This window comes from Drosophila nasuta, unplaced genomic scaffold (genome assembly GCF_023558535.2).
Source record: "Drosophila nasuta strain 15112-1781.00 unplaced genomic scaffold, ASM2355853v1 ctg23_pilon, whole genome shotgun sequence".
NCBI classification, from domain to species: Eukaryota; Metazoa; Arthropoda; class Insecta; order Diptera; family Drosophilidae; genus Drosophila; species Drosophila nasuta.
This window is the reverse complement of record NW_026869453.1, coordinates 171151-188562: the sequence shown is the minus strand read 5'-3', so window position 1 is coordinate 188562 and position 17412 is coordinate 171151. Positions and strand designations below refer to the sequence as shown.

General features: G+C 40.8%; 2 protein-coding genes across 3 annotated transcripts in view; both read right to left on the bottom strand.

Annotated features, from left to right (window-relative positions):
- Positions 1-9819, bottom strand: part of LOC132797813 (uncharacterized) — a 43777-nt gene extending 33958 nt beyond the window's left edge. Inside the window, exons 1-2 of the mRNA XM_060809586.1 lie at positions 9600-9819; positions 9219-9483 (exon numbers count right to left, since the gene is read on the bottom strand). Coding sequence (XP_060665569.1) covers positions 9219-9483; positions 9600-9819 — 485 coding nt within the window. The remainder of the gene's footprint in view (positions 1-9218; positions 9484-9599) is intronic.
- A 6225-nt stretch (positions 9820-16044) lies between these two features.
- On the bottom strand, positions 16045-17159 carry LOC132797814 (uncharacterized). Of its 2 annotated transcripts, none has more exons than XM_060809587.1 (2): positions 16174-17159; positions 16045-16109 (listed from the first exon to the last, which is right to left on the bottom strand). In XM_060809587.1, the coding sequence occupies exon 1, from the start codon at positions 17145-17147 to the stop codon at positions 16431-16433; it is 717 nt and encodes a 238-aa protein (XP_060665570.1). In that variant the 5' UTR covers positions 17148-17159; the 3' UTR covers positions 16045-16109; positions 16174-16430. The 2 variants fall into 2 exon arrangements, with proteins under 2 accessions (XP_060665570.1, XP_060665571.1); XM_060809588.1 differs by having other exon boundaries at positions 16057-16116.
- Positions 17160-17412: the final 253 nt, after the last annotated feature.

Sequence of the window (17412 nt, the reverse complement as noted above, 5' to 3'; positions counted from 1 at the left end):
AATATAACATTCGATCACAGCTGCCAAGAGGCTTTCGAAAAACCAAGAATACATTAGCTTCGCAAGATGTAATACTTGCATATCCCGACTTCAAAAAAGAGTTTCAACTCACAACTGATGCCTCAAACTACGCCATAGGCGCAGTATTAGAACAGAATGGCAGACCAATAACTTTTATTTCACGTACACTATCCAAAACGGAAGAGAACTATGCCACAAATGAAAAAGAGATGTTAGCGATAGTGTGGGCTCTCCAAAGTCTACGCATGTAGCTTTACGGTACTTCCAAAGTTATTATTCATACTGATCACCAGCCACTCACCTTCGCGCTGAGCAACAAAAACCACAACGGTAAACTCAAAAGGTGGAAAAGCTACCTTGAAGAGTACAACCATGAGCTCCGATATAAGCCAGGAACCTCTAACGTTGTTGCAGATGCTCTTTCTAGAAATCCTCCAATCACACAAATCAATAGTACAACAGCTACAATACATAGCGATGAGAGTTCCTCTCATAACCTTATACCAGTCATAGGAGTTCCAGTTAACGTATTCAAGAATCAACTCTTGATCTTGACCTCAGAAACTGAATCCTACGATTTCGAAATACCTTTCCCACAATATCACAGACATACAGTCAGAAGAAGCGATTACACAGAGAAGGACCTTATACAAATATTAAAAGAACGACTTGACCCTAAACTAGTAAACGGTTTATTCACTTCAGAACGCATAATGGGAAAAATTCAGAACATCTACCCAATTCACTTCAGCAGTTATAAAATTAGATACACGCAAACTCAAGTTAGAGACGTAACACTCGAGTCGGAACAAACCGAAATTATTTCAAAAGAACATCTCCGCGCTCATAGAAACCCAATAGAAAACAAAATTCAGATCCTAAGTAAATATTTTTTTCCCGGCCTAACAAAGAAAGTCAGCATTGTCGCTAAACTGTGCGAAACATGCAAATTAGCCAAATACGACAGACACCCCCAACATGGCGAAATCCAACCAACCCCAATACCAACCTACCCAGGACAGATTGTTCATATAGACCTTTACACGACCCAGAAGAAAATAGTATTAACGGCAATAGACAAATTTTCCAAATATGCACAGATAAAGATAGTAAAGTCAAAAGCAGCAGAAGATTTGAAAGCTCCTCTGCGCGAAATAATGATTGCATTTGGCATGCCAAAGTCAATTATTATGGATAACGAAAAGGCATTAAATTCAGCTTCAATCAAGTTCTTGCTGAAAGATCAGCTAAAAGCGCAAGTCTATACGACACCACCATACGTCTCGACAAGCAATGGTCAAATCGAAAGATTTCATTCAACGATGACAGAGATCATGCGATGCTTCAAAATGGACGAAGCACAAGTTAGTTTTGAAGACCTAATTTTTAGAGCAGTTCAAGAATACAACCAATCAATTCATTCTACGACAAAGAAAAAACCTATAGACATATTTTTCGGTAATCAATTTCTATCAGACCCTCAAGAAATAAAAACAGCTAGGGAACAAGTTATTAAAGATATCAATAAAAAGCAAAATGAAGACCTCACATACCACAACCAAAAAAGAAATCCGATAAGAAAATACAAGGAAGGGGAAACAATTTATATAAAAGTAGATAAAAGATTAGGATCCAAACTGACTCCAAAGTATCGCAAGGAAATAGTTCTTTCAGACCAAAACACAACAGTAAAAACACAGTCAGGGAAAATTGTCCATAAAAATAATATTAAAACATAATTTCATTTACAGGATTTTTTTGCCATTATGCCACGGCCTGGCAACTATACTAGACTATTCGCATTCACAATTAATCCCAATCAAAACGGGAATTGCATCAATACAGGATGGCGTATTTAGAGTCATTCATGTTCTTAACATGGAAGAGTATGAGAAGGTTGCGTTGAACTTAGAAGAATCATTAAGTAATATTAGCATTTCTCATCAACTGCACCCATTCCTGGAATACGAATTGAAAATAATCAAGGGTGATTTACGTAAGCTTAGACCATCCAAAAGAGCAACTAGATCTATAGATGCCTTAGGAACGGTATGGAAATGGCTTGCCGGCACGCCGGACAGAAGCGATCACGAAATCCTAACAGCAAAAATTAACGATCAATTAGAAAATAATAATAGACAAGTTGTCATTAATAAAGCACTAAGCACTAGAGTAAACGAGTTGAGCAGCATTACAAATTCAATAATTAAAACGACAATAGAGGACAAAATGTTCAAGATAAATTTGTATCCATATTAAAATACCGACTCCAACTTTTCAAAAACGATCTAAATAACTTAATTAATGCAATAAGCTGGGCTAAAACAAACACTGTAAATTCCGTAATATTATCAGAAGCCGAGGTAAACAGAATAGAAGAAATTTTAGATAACGAAGAAGGAATGTTCATTAACATAGAAGAGTTATTAGAATTTGCCAAAATAAAGATTGCAACAAACGGCAAGAATATGCTCTATATGATAAATGTACCTCTAATCAGCCGAGAACCTTGCGCTTCCATGATACTCAAAGCTGTTAAAAAAGATAAAATCATAAACGAAATCAAATATGAAAGTATAATTATTTGCAATAAAACAATATATGCCCAAATACAAGAATGCGAAACCCATAGTGATAAGACAATTTGTAATAGAAATAATATCCTAAATCTAAGCAACGACTCCTGCATAACACCACTCCTACGAAATCGGAGGCCACGCTGCAAATCCATCAACAGCCAGCACATCCCAAATCACCAAGAAATAGTGACTGGCACTATTCTACTTAACGACTTCAAGGGAAATGTTGAGGTCGACCACGAAGAAATGGAGCTGGAAGGAACCTTTTTGATACAGTTCCAGAACTCCACAGTAAAAATTGGCGAAGACGAGTATGAAGCGAGAGAATCAAAATTTGCAGAAGCTACCCCCCCACTTTTCCAGATGATGGCCAAAAAATCGAAGATTGAAGAAGTACTTTCGCTACAAATGCTAAAGGAAATAAACATCAACAACACTAGGAGATTAGAAATTCTAAAAGCAGCTAATTTCAAATCAACAACTATTAGCTTGTCATTCTCCGGTATTCTAATGATAATATTGGCAACAATAGCCGCATGGGCCTGGAAGCAGAAGACATCAAAGAATTCCCAAAATAACGCAGAAACACGGGAAGAAGAACTTCCAAACAGTGGAACCCAGAAAAGATTCTTCATTGCGACCGAGGACGTCCGCGTCTAAAGGGGGAGGAGTTAAGAACAGACATTACGAACTGCACATTCGCAGACAGACCAATTGCATAACCACCGAAAATGCATTTGGTCAATACTCCAGCACGACTACAGCACGTGCAATACATCCGCCACGTGCGCTTGGTCAGCGCTTTCCAGCATTCGTCGTGGGACCAACGACCGGCACCTTGCGCAACAACCGCCAGCGTGGGACCGACAATTGGGCTATTGGACACCCAAAGCTGCAAGCGACAACTGCAGCAGCGGCAGCGGCGACAGCGACAACGGCAGCAGCGGCAGCAGCGACACCAGCAACGGCAGCAGTAGTCTTAATTATTCATTATCATTGTCATAAGTTTTAGTCTAATTTTGATTCCCGAATAAAACGGTCATTTTTTAAAAGAATAAATCAACGGATTTATTAATTCATTCCTCCCACGTTGTCGGTGTGTTGATGGTGAGAACTGTTCTTGCCTGTCCTTGAATCTTCGTGTTGAATATAACGCTGAAAACCTGATCCGCATCATCTGCATCTGGTCCACTGAAGCAATGAATCCATGGAGAGTACCATCTTGTCCAGTAAATGTTGGAAGATATCGAGTTTCCTTTTCAATCTGGTTTCTAGCTCTTGTTTTTGAGTTCACATTTGGTAGTTGCATTTGTTGAACAACAATTTGAGTGAGAGCCTGAATGCAATGCTGCATTTCGTTTATATTTTCGTTTTCCATTTTAAAGTTTATATATTTTTTTTTATCTTTGATTGTTAAATTGCCACTGGATTGTTTAGTTTTTAGTTTAGTTGCATAATTACGACTTTGTCCCTTTTATGCCACTATTGTTTTACACTTTTTCACTTTTGGCGATAATTGTTATGCCTTTTCAGCTAAGTTCAAATATCACTTCTTAGTGTGTGTTTTGTTTTTGTTTTAACTTTTTCACTTTCGATAACACTTGTTATGCCTTTTCAGCTAGTTCAAATGTTACTTCTTAGTGTGTTATTAATTTATCCGTTCAGACCGGCTGCGCCAGTTATATATATTTGACATATATACATGAGTTGTATTTCAATAAATAAGAATGTACACAGTGTTGTAGATTTGAACTGGTTTATTCAGAGAATTGATACAAACTGAAGTCAAGCTGTGCAAGAAGTGCTATTATATACTTGGATGTTGGCGGCAGCCAAACCGTCTGAGTTGTTTATAATTACGTTAGCATATTCTGACTTTGGAGTTGTGGTTAGTGTTTATATTGGGACTTGGGTTGAGATTCGTTATTAGTTTCTGTTGCAAGAGATTGCAAGCTTGGTTGTTTATGTTTACGTTAAAGAAGCTAGCAGTCCCAGTTTGGGTTATTAGTTTATAGTGGAAGCTTGAATGTTTATGTTTACATAATTGACGATCGCAATCCCGATCTAATGGAATGCTTTGTATGTGTTAGTGTTGGGTAAGTGGTAAGTGGTGACAAATGAGATGGGGAAGTGGTAAGTGGTGACAAATGTATAACTCACGCGGATCAAATTTGTTTTAAATTTTACACGCCTACTCCCGCCCCTGCAAATCAAAACAAGTAAGAAAGCTACAGTCGAGTGTACTCGACTGTGAGATACCCGCTACCCATTTTAAATAAATGAAATATATTTTGCGGTTTTATTCTCAAAATATACCAAATATACTGCAAAAATACTAAAAAATATACCAAATAGTATATGTGGTATATCGGTGTAGTACCGCATTCAAAATATACCTTAGACGGCACAATATACCAGATTGTCAGCCAAAGCAACTAAGACCCCTAGTAAGTAGGCGTTTTTGCCCATACAAAAGAATTTCTTTAATAACTCCCAAAATTTTTATCTGATCGCAACCGAATTCTCTGGAATCATAACTACTATATCTTTAAAATTACGCTTGTTATTCGGTTTTTTGATTTGCGGGGGCGGAAGTGGGCGTGGGAAAAATTCGAAGCAAACTTGATCTGCGTGCAAACATAACAAATGCTGTCGAAAAAATTATAGCTTCATCTCTTATAGTCTCTGAGATCTAGGTGTTCATACGGACAGACGGACAGACACACAGACACACAGACGGACAGACGGACATGGCTACACCGTCTCGGCTGTTGACGCTGATCAAGAATATATTTACTTCATAGGGTCGGAGATGCCTCGTTCTACCTTTTACATACATTTCCTGTTGGCACAAAGTTATAATACCCTATGGGTAGCGGGTATAAAAATCGAAAACCAAGACTATAAGTGATAGAGCTTTAATTTTTATTCGAAGCATTTGATATGTTTGCACGCAGATCAAGTTTGTTTTAAATTTTGCCTCGCCCAGTTCCGCCCCCGCAAAACAAAAAAAAAATAACAAGCGTAATTTTAAAGCTAGAGCTGAGAATTTTGGTATAAACAATAACAACCATAGTAGTTGTGATTGGTTGCGATCAAATAAAAATTGTGGAAGTTATTAAAGAAATACTTTGTATGAGCAAAACGCCTACTTACTAGGGGTCTTAGGTGCTTTGGCTGACAAGCTGGTATATTGTGCCGTCTATGGTATATTTTAATGTGGTATTTTTGTAGTATATTCGGTATAATATAATAATAATGCCTTTATTCAAAATGGGTTGTGGGTATCTCACAGTCAAGCACACTCGACTGTAGCAAGTTTGGTGAGCCTATTACTATTACAGCAGAGATCGCACTTCTAACTTCTCTCTGCGAAAGGAGAAGAGATAAATTGACAAACATGTAACGAACACGTCTTGGGCGTCGTCTTATAATAAGACGACCCGTTGAGTGGGCAGCAAACTGGAAGCATACTCTGCCTACATTGTCGACTAAAGTTCAGGAAAGTGGGGTGGGTCTTTTGCCACCTAGTAAGCTACCGTGCCACACAGATAAAAAGAAGGTAGACAGAGTTAAGACGGGAATAGACAGGATAGGTTATCAACCGATAGACCGGTTAAGAAGTATATGAATTCAATATATAAATATGAAGAACGAAGATGGATATGTGCTTCTTCTTTACCCTCCCAACCTGTAAAAGCTTCTGGCTCTATGCCTTTACCCAATTTAAGCAACAACAAGTAATATCAGGTGCCCATTACTTTATAATTTATTTCGACTTCATGATTATTCAAAGAGATTAATACCAAAAGAATTCAACAATACTATAATGCATGTACATAACTTCATTTTATTCATTTTTGCCTACTATATTAATTTTGCCTAGTATTTCCTAATAGGATGGGTATGAATATAATACTGATAAGAATAATAATAACAAAAATAATAGCTGTCATATACAAATTACAAATGATTTTTGTGCGGCTATGCCGTACTTACACATACTCATTATTACTGCATCGATATCGACAGGCCTGTGATGATTGATGAGTTGATGAGCTGGGTGAACTTCAAAAGGATTAGAATATATAACAGCTTTGATATAATATTATATACATACCATACCCATATGAGGACTTACTATTGGATTATATCTAACTTAAAATATAATACTAGATATAAAATTTACATTTAAATTCAAATATGAATTATATATTTCAATACTATTTTTAATTGAATTTACGTTATATTGTTGAACATTTTGTATGGACATGAAAAATTGTATACGAGAAAAGAAACGGCAACCAAGGCGGCAGTGAGTGCAACAGCACTATCGGCGGCGTCAGAAGCAGCAACGAAAATTAGCAGTGGCCTCCACACAGTGGGCGATTTGGTCCCGCTAGCGGCATTTAATTAATAACTTCTAAACTAAAATAGATATCTTCAGTCGGTTTTTTCACTGATCAGAAAAAATCATAGAATTTTTGAAGTTAAAAAATTTTTTTAAATTATTTTTTAATTTTTTTTAATTTAAAAAATTTTTTTAAATTTAAAATTTTGTTGTACTTTTATTTTATTTGAACTCCAATTAACATATTTCATATATAAACTTTATCTAAAAATGATGGGATGATGGAAAAAAATGGGATGACTTCTGAGTGCAATACTAAAAAAGATCCCTTTGTCTAAAAAGTACCATAGTTTGAAGGCTAGCAGGTAATAGCAGTTGATATTACACATTTTGGACGCCACTGATTCACACTTTCGGCTAATAAAGGAGTTAGACTGAACTTAGTTGAATAAATTAAGTTCTACTCCACGAAAGGCAGGTGTACGCTAATCCGGGCTAGTTGTTAATACACTGAATTACCACTACGTTTTATGAGCTACACATTTATAGACCGGTCACAAGCATTGATTTTTTGAAAATACATACTTTGAATATAATAAAAACCAAACTTCTAACAAATTCACCAAAATTGTAAATTTCCGAGGAACTCAAATTCCATGCGCGCAAAGAGAAAAAATTGTGTAAAGCTCTTTGCGAAATCATATGATGTGTTTGACTGATCACAGCTGATGATCAGCTGATCGTAGAGCTTTCAAAAAGGCTTTAAAAATCTAATCAAAGCATCTGCTATCGATATGTGAAAAAATATGAACGGATTTTTAAATTTGAAAATTTGAATTAAATGCCGCTAGCGGGACCAAATCGCCCACTGTGCTCCAGTGAGAATCGCACTGTCAACACAACATCCAATAAGAGATGCGACGACGAGTGGCGGCAAAGATCTCAATGCCGACGAGTGGTGCGGGCTCGGCAACACATAGCAGCGAGTCGTAGCAACGAGTCTGCGAAACGCGCAGCCTCAGCAGCGCATGGTGCACTTCCACGATGATAATGAGAAGTGGCAACGATCAGCTCTACGCTAATCCGTTCTCTCTCAAAAGGGTTTTTCCGACGCTTGTATTCCTTCTCGAACCGTTTTAGCAACGCATGGCGTCGCTTCTACAGCCTCTTGCTGTCCTCGGCGTCACTAAACTGGTGACTCAGGTGCAAATATCTAGGCGTATGGTGGCAACTCCCTTTGCAAAGTTGTTGCCACGCCTTTTGGCGCGGGCCTCTGCAGTTGCAGATCAATTGATGTGTGCTGTACTGTGGTCGTTGCCACGTGATTACACACACAATATCCTACACCAGGAAAAACGTACTAATAAGAATTATGAAATGTGGTTTTCTCGCTACTTACCTTGTAAAACCAACGAGAGGGCCAAAGAAAATAAAAACAATGCACTTTGAAAAGTGCGCACTCCCGAACAACACCAATAAAATATATATATAATATTATGACGGATGCCGTCAGATTTATTTTTAATATTTTGCTGCGGCACACTATCTTTGTAGCTTCCGAATTGAAAAGAGATAGCCTAGATTAAGCGTGAATATCGATATTGCTTGATTAATCTAAGTTAGATATCGATATTATTTAATACGATACTTATGTGAATGGCAGAAGTGATCCTGCCAACTCACTGCAAATATTCGATAGATAATTAATAATATACTAACATCTGTTGGTGAGTGCATCAATCATCGAATGCAGATGTTATCGCGAGCAGCTGTTAGCTTGCACAACAGTCGCGTCGCAAATATCGATACCGCCATACAATTCAAATTCAAACTGCAATTAACGGACATTGCTCACCCCTACAAACACAATGCTGAAAATTATACCGCAAGCGATCGCTAACAGAGAGCATGCAGACACTGTCACAGCATTGCATTGTCTGCTGCTCCCGACATACTCCCGCCGTTGAAAGCCTTCAGGGGCAGTAGACATAGTTTGTTTATGGCTCTCCGGGTGCTGCCACACGACGTATTTAACTCAGCACCTCGACACTCGACGTCTTTGCCAGGGATAAGCGCCATGACACGGGCTAGCGGCCAACGAAGAGGAGGCAAATCTTTGTCCTTGGCCAAGACCACAACCATCCAACCGATTGTGGTCCAGCGTAGTTAGGTCGGGCTCAAGAATTACGGTTGAGGACCACCAAACAGTAGATGAGCTAGAGTCGCACATCCACGATTGCTCAGACTGTGTTGCTCGTCGTTCTCACGCTGCAGCTCTGCGATCTGCTTGGAGCGTCGAGATCTCGGCCTGTTTCAGCTCCAGCACACAGCGCAAACTCTCCATATCGTTGATCAGACGGCACAGCTCGCCGCTGCTATCGTTGAGACTGGTGCTGTGGCTGCCATTGCTATTGCTGTGGTTGCTGGGACTGCGACGCTGCGACGAAGTGTGCATCGCACTGACCTCATCCTGGAGCAACGCCAGACGATCACGCAGATCACGCTCCTTCAGCTCGGTGCAGCTTCCTGTTTCTTCTCCTCATCTTTAGCCTGCAGCTGGGATTCGAGCTCAAAGAAACGCACTTTCTGCACTTTGTCGTGTGCTTCTTGCAGCTTGCTGCGTTGCAGATGCTCCAACTCCTGCTAACGTTGCGTCCATCCCACATCCTTGTCGTGCAACTGCTGTTGCAGCTCTTCCCAATTGCGCTGCGTCTGCTGTAGCACGGCATTTGTCTCGGCCAGCGTTGTCTGTGACTTCTTCTCCTGACAGCTCAACTTGTCCTTCTGCTTGGACATGCACTGCACAACACTAGCGAGTCCCATCAGTTGGCATTGCTGCTGTTCGTATATGCATTGTACCGTCTCCATCACCAGCAACTATCCAACCAAGGCGGGTCTTCTGAAAAATCGGCACTCCATCTCCGAGGCCAATTTTCCCGTAACATAACAAGCCGTAGAATAGGCTTCCACCAATCAGCAGGTTCAGACTATTCGCTGCGGACGATTGAAGGCTGGATTAGCTAACTGAATGTTAGATGGCATCGTCCAGCCGTCGGCATCAATGGCAAAATTCGAATGGCTGTTGGTGATTGTTGACGTCACAACAGCTTGAAAACTAACAGGGTAGTCGGAGATGCAAGAACGCATACAAACATTTACTGTGCATCATTCAACAGAAACGTCTGTATCCCCGAGACCAGAAACCATAGCATCGGATGGTTTCCGCTTTAATTCTAGCTGTTGGGCTAAATGGGACGTCATCATATGGATTTGCGAACCAGAATCAAGCAGAGCACGACAAGGAACGAACGACCCAGCACGACTCTTAAGCAAAGCAACAACACTACCCAAGAGCACAGCACGACTCTTAAGCAAAGCAACAACACTACCCAAGAGCACAGCACCAGAACGAAGAGATTGGGCAGCAAGAGAGGTAGAAGCTTGAGGCTGCAGAGCGGCAGACGAATCAACTGATTGCCGGCGCCAGATGTGCAGGATCGAGTTTGGTGTTCTTTCTTTAGACAGTTAAAGCAGAGAGCGAGCTTCTTCACTTCTTTCTGCCTCAAGAAAGGAAACAAATTTGCAAAGACGGAGCCGCTTGCTCGCTTATCGATTTTTCCATTATTAGCAGAAAACCGCACCTGTGCTAACTCTCAATTCCTCACTTTATATGTCAAATGAAAGAAAAATGCGTCAAAATCGCGATCACACAAACATGCGAGTTGCTTTCGCACAGCAGCAGTTCAAAGCTAGAAAACACGCTCCAAAATCGCGATCACAAACGGAGAGCCAGACGGAGAGCGTGCGCAAGCGACGGTGCAGCGGCGAACATGCGCAAACAACGGAGAATGGAGGAATAGAAATGCTCCGCTCGTTTAACTATATATATGCATATGTACATATACATCCTTTCAAACTATAAAGCACCTTGGATTTTGAATGTTTCACCAATTGTTATTATTATTTTTGCAAATCAAATGTATCTCGCCGGGCCTCCAAATGTTGAGCCACGAAGCTTTGATTTGCACGAATATTGTTTATAAATAAACTAAATTAATTGTTTATTGATATAGTACATATGTACATACTACTTAATATTATTTGGCTGTGAATGGAGCAAGTGTCCAGCTTCGCCCCCAACACGATTTACAACAGAGTCATTTCAAAAGTGACAAAGTCAATTAGCCGATCGAACTGCAAGCGATCGCTAACAAAGAGCATGTATCGCTACCGGCAGAAGCAGCGCTGCTGGCATACGCTGTCACAGCATTGCATTAACATGCGCTCTCTGCTGCTCTTGACAATCGATATAATTGGCTTTTCCCACCTATGACCCTGTTGTTTGGATAACCATAGCGTGTTGAAGATTCTCCACATTCCGACATGTTTCGTTTAGAAATGCGAAAATCTTAGTAGAAGTCGGTTCTTTGCCTGCTGTAGGTTAATCCAGTGACCTGCTCTCCTCTCACGCATTCAAAGTTTCATCGACGATCTTATCTCATCGCAAAGTAGATGACTGGATCAAGTCGCACTCAATCTGACCAAAGAGCCGTCCGTTCTATTGGTGATCGGATCAGCCTTCGGATGCGGTGGCAGAGTTCTGCGAGAAGGTGAGCCGCACACAACTCAAGTTTAGGAAGAGTCTTAGTCTTGAGGGTAGCTACTTTTGATTTTGAGGTTAGTAACGATACTTTACAACCTTTTGCAGTATGCGTATGAACGTAAATATACGCCCCATACGCTCTTATTGAGGCGTCGGCGAAGCCATGAATCTCGATCGGTGACGTAGGCTCTGTGAACAAATATCGTGGCACTTTTATGTTTTGCAATTGTGTCAAATTTGACTTCAATTGCTGCCACGATGTATCCAAACTCAATGGAATGGATTCGTCCCAATCCAACTTTTGAAGCCAAATCTCTTGAAGCAGTATCTTTGCTTTTATAATTAAGAGACTCAATAGGCCAAGCGGAACGAATAACCGCGATGTCATTAAAAGAATGTTCCATATTGTCGCTTTAAGACCCATGAATAAATCGTCGATCCGGAATTGGAACACGTCTTATTCTGGCAACCAAATCACACCTAGAGTCTTGGTTGCGTCAGTCTCGGAGATCGTTATCGGCTTTGGTGTACTGTCTGATGCGGAGAACCCAGGAGCATTCGAGAACCACTTCGCAAGTTCAAAACCTGTTCCTAGCAGTATCTGCGACACTTCAGACTTAATTGTCTTCAGGTCCTCAACGCATGCGGCACCAGTCAACATATCGTCAACGTAGAAATCTTGCCTAATAACCTTAGGGTGCCATAGGGTGCGAGGCTTTCGCAATCTCGCTCAGCTGGATCAAACACCGTATCGCCAAGAAATGGCGCTGGCGCAGTGCCATATGTTACAGTATTTAATCTGAATAATCTCAACGAGTCTGATGGGTCTTTTCTCCACACTATGAGCTTATAGTTTCGATCTGCCTCGTGCACCATAACTTGGCGGTACATCTTTTGATGTCGTCCGTTAATGCATATTTATGCAATTGAAAACGAAGCAGAGTCGAAAACAGCTCTTCTTGAATGGTCGGCCCGACCATAAGAATGTCGTTCAACGCCTTTTGTGTCGAAGTGCGACACGAAGCATCAAATACGACCCTCAACTTTGTGGAAGTGCTTTGGGGCCGTAATACACATTGGTGCGGAATAACATAGTGTGGAGTACTTGGAAGGATGTGACTCACTTCAGACATGTGGCCCATATCTACATATTCTTCCATAAATTCCAAGTACATTCGCTTTAACTCGGGATCTCGAGATAAGCGTTTTTAAGCGACAAAACCGCCGTTTAGCAACTTCAAATGAGCACTCAAGCGAATCTGATTTAAACGGCAGTCTTACTTCGAAACGAACAGACGGCAATCTTTTCACATTATTTGGGAAATGATCTTCACAACTTTGTTGTTCAGCGGAAAGGACTTTGGAGGAGAGCGCACATCTTCAACAGTCCAAAACTTCAGCAAGGTCTTGTCAATCGAGCTCAAACTTTCTTCCTGATAGCTCAGATTGACAGTCATCTTCTGGTGAGATTTTTCACCAGGAGTGTACCGACCCGAGACAATCCACCCAAGGCTTGTCTTTTTGGAGGATTGGACAATAGGTCAAAGAATGTTTCAGCGCCGATAAGAAGATCAATTTTCTGCGGTTTGAAGAAATAGAGATCCGCTAACTGAATATTATCAGGTATCTTCCAGCCACTGACATTTACAGTGTGATCTGGGTGATAACCTGAGATCGATTTGAGGATTCATAAATGGATCGCGTACTCATTGCAGCTAACTCGCGACCTCACCACAGTGTGTATCTTTTCTTAACTTGAGAATTCGATTCACCAATGCCAAGCAAGCTGATGCACGAGTCTTCTCTACGCAAATGCAGCCGCTGAGCTAGTTCCTCAGTCACAAAGTTAATTTGTGACCCAGAGTCCAGCAAAGCTCGGGCTAAGACGAAATCGCCTGAATTCGTCTTTATTTTGATGACTGCTGTGGCCAGGATCACTTTATCCGACACGGTCGCATGCATCGCATGCGAAGTGGATGGTCGATCAGGCTCAACAGCGGAGAGACTCGGGGTGGTAACGCTCTACTATTCGTAGTCGCAGAATATATGTGCAGCAACGTATGATGTGAACGGCTGCACACACGACACTTTTTGTCTTACATTTGGCGACAGTGTGACCCTTCCGAAGACAATTTATGTATAATGCAGTTGTTTTCGCGTAGTCAAATCTTTGTTTAACTGCCAAGGCAGCAAACATCGAGCAACTTACGAAAGAATGCTCTTCGGAATTGCAATATATGCATGTTTGGGTCTTTTGATCAATCTTATCATTGACAGTCGAAAGAAAACAAGCTTTTATTAAGCTGTTTGCGGAAACGGCTTGACTATCGGACTTTGTCGAATTCTCAGCTGACAAGTGCTGATATCGACGATTAAGCACAGTTTCACATTCACTCCATAATGGAATCATGGTGTAATCTAGCTGCTCATCCCACTTCTTTTTGTCATTGCATCAACTTTGTGCATGACCAGGTGAATAAGGATTGCATTTCCAATCTTCTTATCATCACCTATCGACAACAAAGATCCGTATATCGCAGAGACAGTGTCAATCAAGTTTCGCAACGCTGAAGCGGAGGGCTGCGAAATCATTGGCAAATTGAAAGAGCAGTGATATTTTCATTAAATATCAGACAATCATTGTCATATACTTTTTTCAAACTCGGCATTGCTTTCTCATAGTTATCCTCGGTGAGTTGAAACGCTCTCACCGTTCTAAGAGCCTAACTAGAGTGAAATGAAATGAGATCATTGAATTTCTCAATGCGCGGAATTGAATGGTCATTGTCAACAAAAGTCTCAAACAAACTTATGAAATTTTTAAAATCGGAATACTTTCCGCTGAACTTTGGCAACGACAGTTTAGGCAGACGGGTACAAGGAGCGGCAATCGGCTGAATCGATATATTGGCGGATGAAGTATCGGTCAACGATTTCACCACCGCCTTCAGCTTTGCCTTTGCAGAAATGCAAATCTCTTCTAACTCGCACCAATATTCGTCAAATGTCTCAATTCTGCTTTGATATTTGAGAGCATTTTTAATGTGCGACGTGTAATAGGCCGCTTCTCGTTGCTGAAATTGACTAAGCCTAAAAGTATGCAATTTTTTCTCCTCATACATATTTATACCTACTATTTATTATATTATTTATTTATATGTTTATTGTCCTAGATAATTTATATTATTTAATTTGTTTAGTTGTAGAAAATTATTTTTGTAGTCTGAGAAAATGGTACTAAATGTATTGTCATGTTTTGTATTGAGAAGTAGAGCTTTAGTATCCATGAGTCTGGAAGCTCCAATAATAGCGCCATCTATTGGTGGACTACGATACATGCAAGCATGAATTACTAGATCAGCTGATCGTGTTAAGTCCAGTCCAAAATAGACAAGCGATTACCTTTTTGAGTAGGATTCTTTATCAAAAGTCCGAAAAAGGTTTTTGTTGTTGGTTTTGTTCGGAAGAAAATTGTTGGCAGGTTATGTGCAGAACCTGATTGAAAAATAGTGGAAAAGTGCATGTGGTTTAATAAAATGTACATTAGTGAAGTGGGTGGTGTAGTCAGATGCATATAACGTACTTGTGAGTATACAAAGATACTTCAATGTATAATTGTTATATTGAGTTGTTAATCTTGTAATTTTATACCCGCTACCCATAGGGTAGAAGGGTATTATAACTTTGTGCCGGCAGGAAATGTATGTAACAGGTAGAATGAGGCATCTCCGACCCTATAAAGTATATATATTCTTGATCAGCGTCAACAGCCGAGACGATATAGCCATGTCCGTCTGTCCGTCTGTGTGTCTGTCCGTCTGTCCGTCTGTCCGTATGAAACACTGGATCTCAGAGACTATAAGAGATAGAGCTATAATTTTTTCGACAGCATTTGTTATGTTTGCACGCAGATCAAGTTTGTTTCAAATTTTTGCCACGCCCACTTCCGCCCCCGCAAATCAAAAAAATAACAAGCGTAATTTTAAAGCTAGAGTTCCGAATTTTGGTATATACAATAATAACTATAGTATTTATGATTGGTTGCGATCAGATAAAAATTGTCGAAGTTATTAAAGAAATACTTTTGTATGGGCAAAAACGCCTACTTACTAGGGGTCTTAGTTGCTTTGGCTGACAATCTGGTATATTGTGCTGTCTATGGTATATTTTGAATACGGTACTATGTCGATATACCAAATATACCATTCGGTATATTTTTAGTATTTTGCAGTATATTTGGTATATTTTGAGAAAATACCGCAAAATATATTTCTTTTATTCAAAATGGGTAGCGGGTATCTCACAGTCGAGTACACTCGACTGTAGCTTTCTTTACTTGTTTTTACAAATATGCACCTTGCCGTCCACTTGTAGCTGGTTGTCCACTACAGGAATTTGCCAACTGCCGTAAATAAACCAAGTGCCGTTTTCCAGATTAGGGTAAATATTTGTTATGCGTGTTGGCACCGGATCCGTGCCTTGGTTGGTGTGCCGTTGCTCGTACTTCGAGCAATCCACTACTCGAAAACAACAACTTGTAGTGGATCAATATTTGCTGAAATCTTTATTATTTTCATTATATTTCGTACATTTCATTATAACTTCATCTTTTTACTTACATTCGTGCTCTGCGCACACCTTCAAATCCCTATTTAATTGTTAACAATTATTTGCCTCTGCTTGGGCTCAAATACAAATTCAAAGTAGATCTCGCTGCCGAAATTTGCAGCTGCATTGCTACTTCTAGCGAACGTAACGGTGAAATTCCAATGCACAAAAGAGAATCACCGATTACAAATGCCCAGTAGGAAATGCGCTGGCAATGCCCCAGTAGAAAATTTAGTTCGCCCGCCAACATTCCCCACCCCGTAATTCACTAGCATTCGCGTTGTGTATTACCAATTTTCAAATCTAATTTGGCTAGCTTTACGGCGGGGCGAGTCACAATACCTTCTGGAGTGCGCACTACGGCACTCCGTACCTGACCGTCTCTCGATCGGTGAACATCTACCACAACTCCTTTGGGCCAGCTGCTTCGTTTGCCATTCTCATCTGCGATAACAACAATGTCATTCACGGCGATCGAATCTGGCGGCGGTTGGAACCATTTGGTACGGCGCGTAAGCGTTGGCAGATATTCTCGAATCCATCTTTTCCAGAACTGATCGGCTAGCTGGCTCGAAATTCTGAATCCTTTGGCAAGCTTGTCACCGTTTTGAATTTCGCTGTCTCGCTCACGAATTCCACTAGAGTGGCCCAAGAGGAAATGGTTCGGTGTAAGCGCTTCTGAGTCTGCCGATTCCAGTGGTACATATGTGAGTGGGCGTGAGTTGAGAATACCCTCCACATCAGCCAACGCAGCACGAAGCACTTCTTCTCGCAATCCACCAGGCGGCAAGATTTCCGTTAGAATGGACTTTGTTGAGCGTACCAATCTTTCCCATGCACCGCCCATGTGCGGTGAGCCTGGCGGAATGAACATGAACTCCATTTCTGGGTATTTGGTCTCCACATCCCTGGTCGATATACGCTCCACTTCATCTTTTAACACTCTACTCGCACCTCGGAAGTTAGTCCCATTATCGGACATCATTCGTCGCGGGCAACCACGTCTCGCTATAAATGCCTTTAGAATACAAAGAAAAGAGTCGGTTGACAATGACGTTGCAATATCCAGGTGTACGGCACGAATTGTGAGGCATGTGAACAGAACACCCAAGCGCTTCTCGTGCCGTCGTCCAACGATGACGTCAATGGGCCCAAAGTAATCCACTCCTGTATAGGTGAACGGCGCCATGTGGTGCGCCAAACGCTCACGCGGTAGACTTCCCATTTCTGGAGGCCAAGGACGCGCGCGC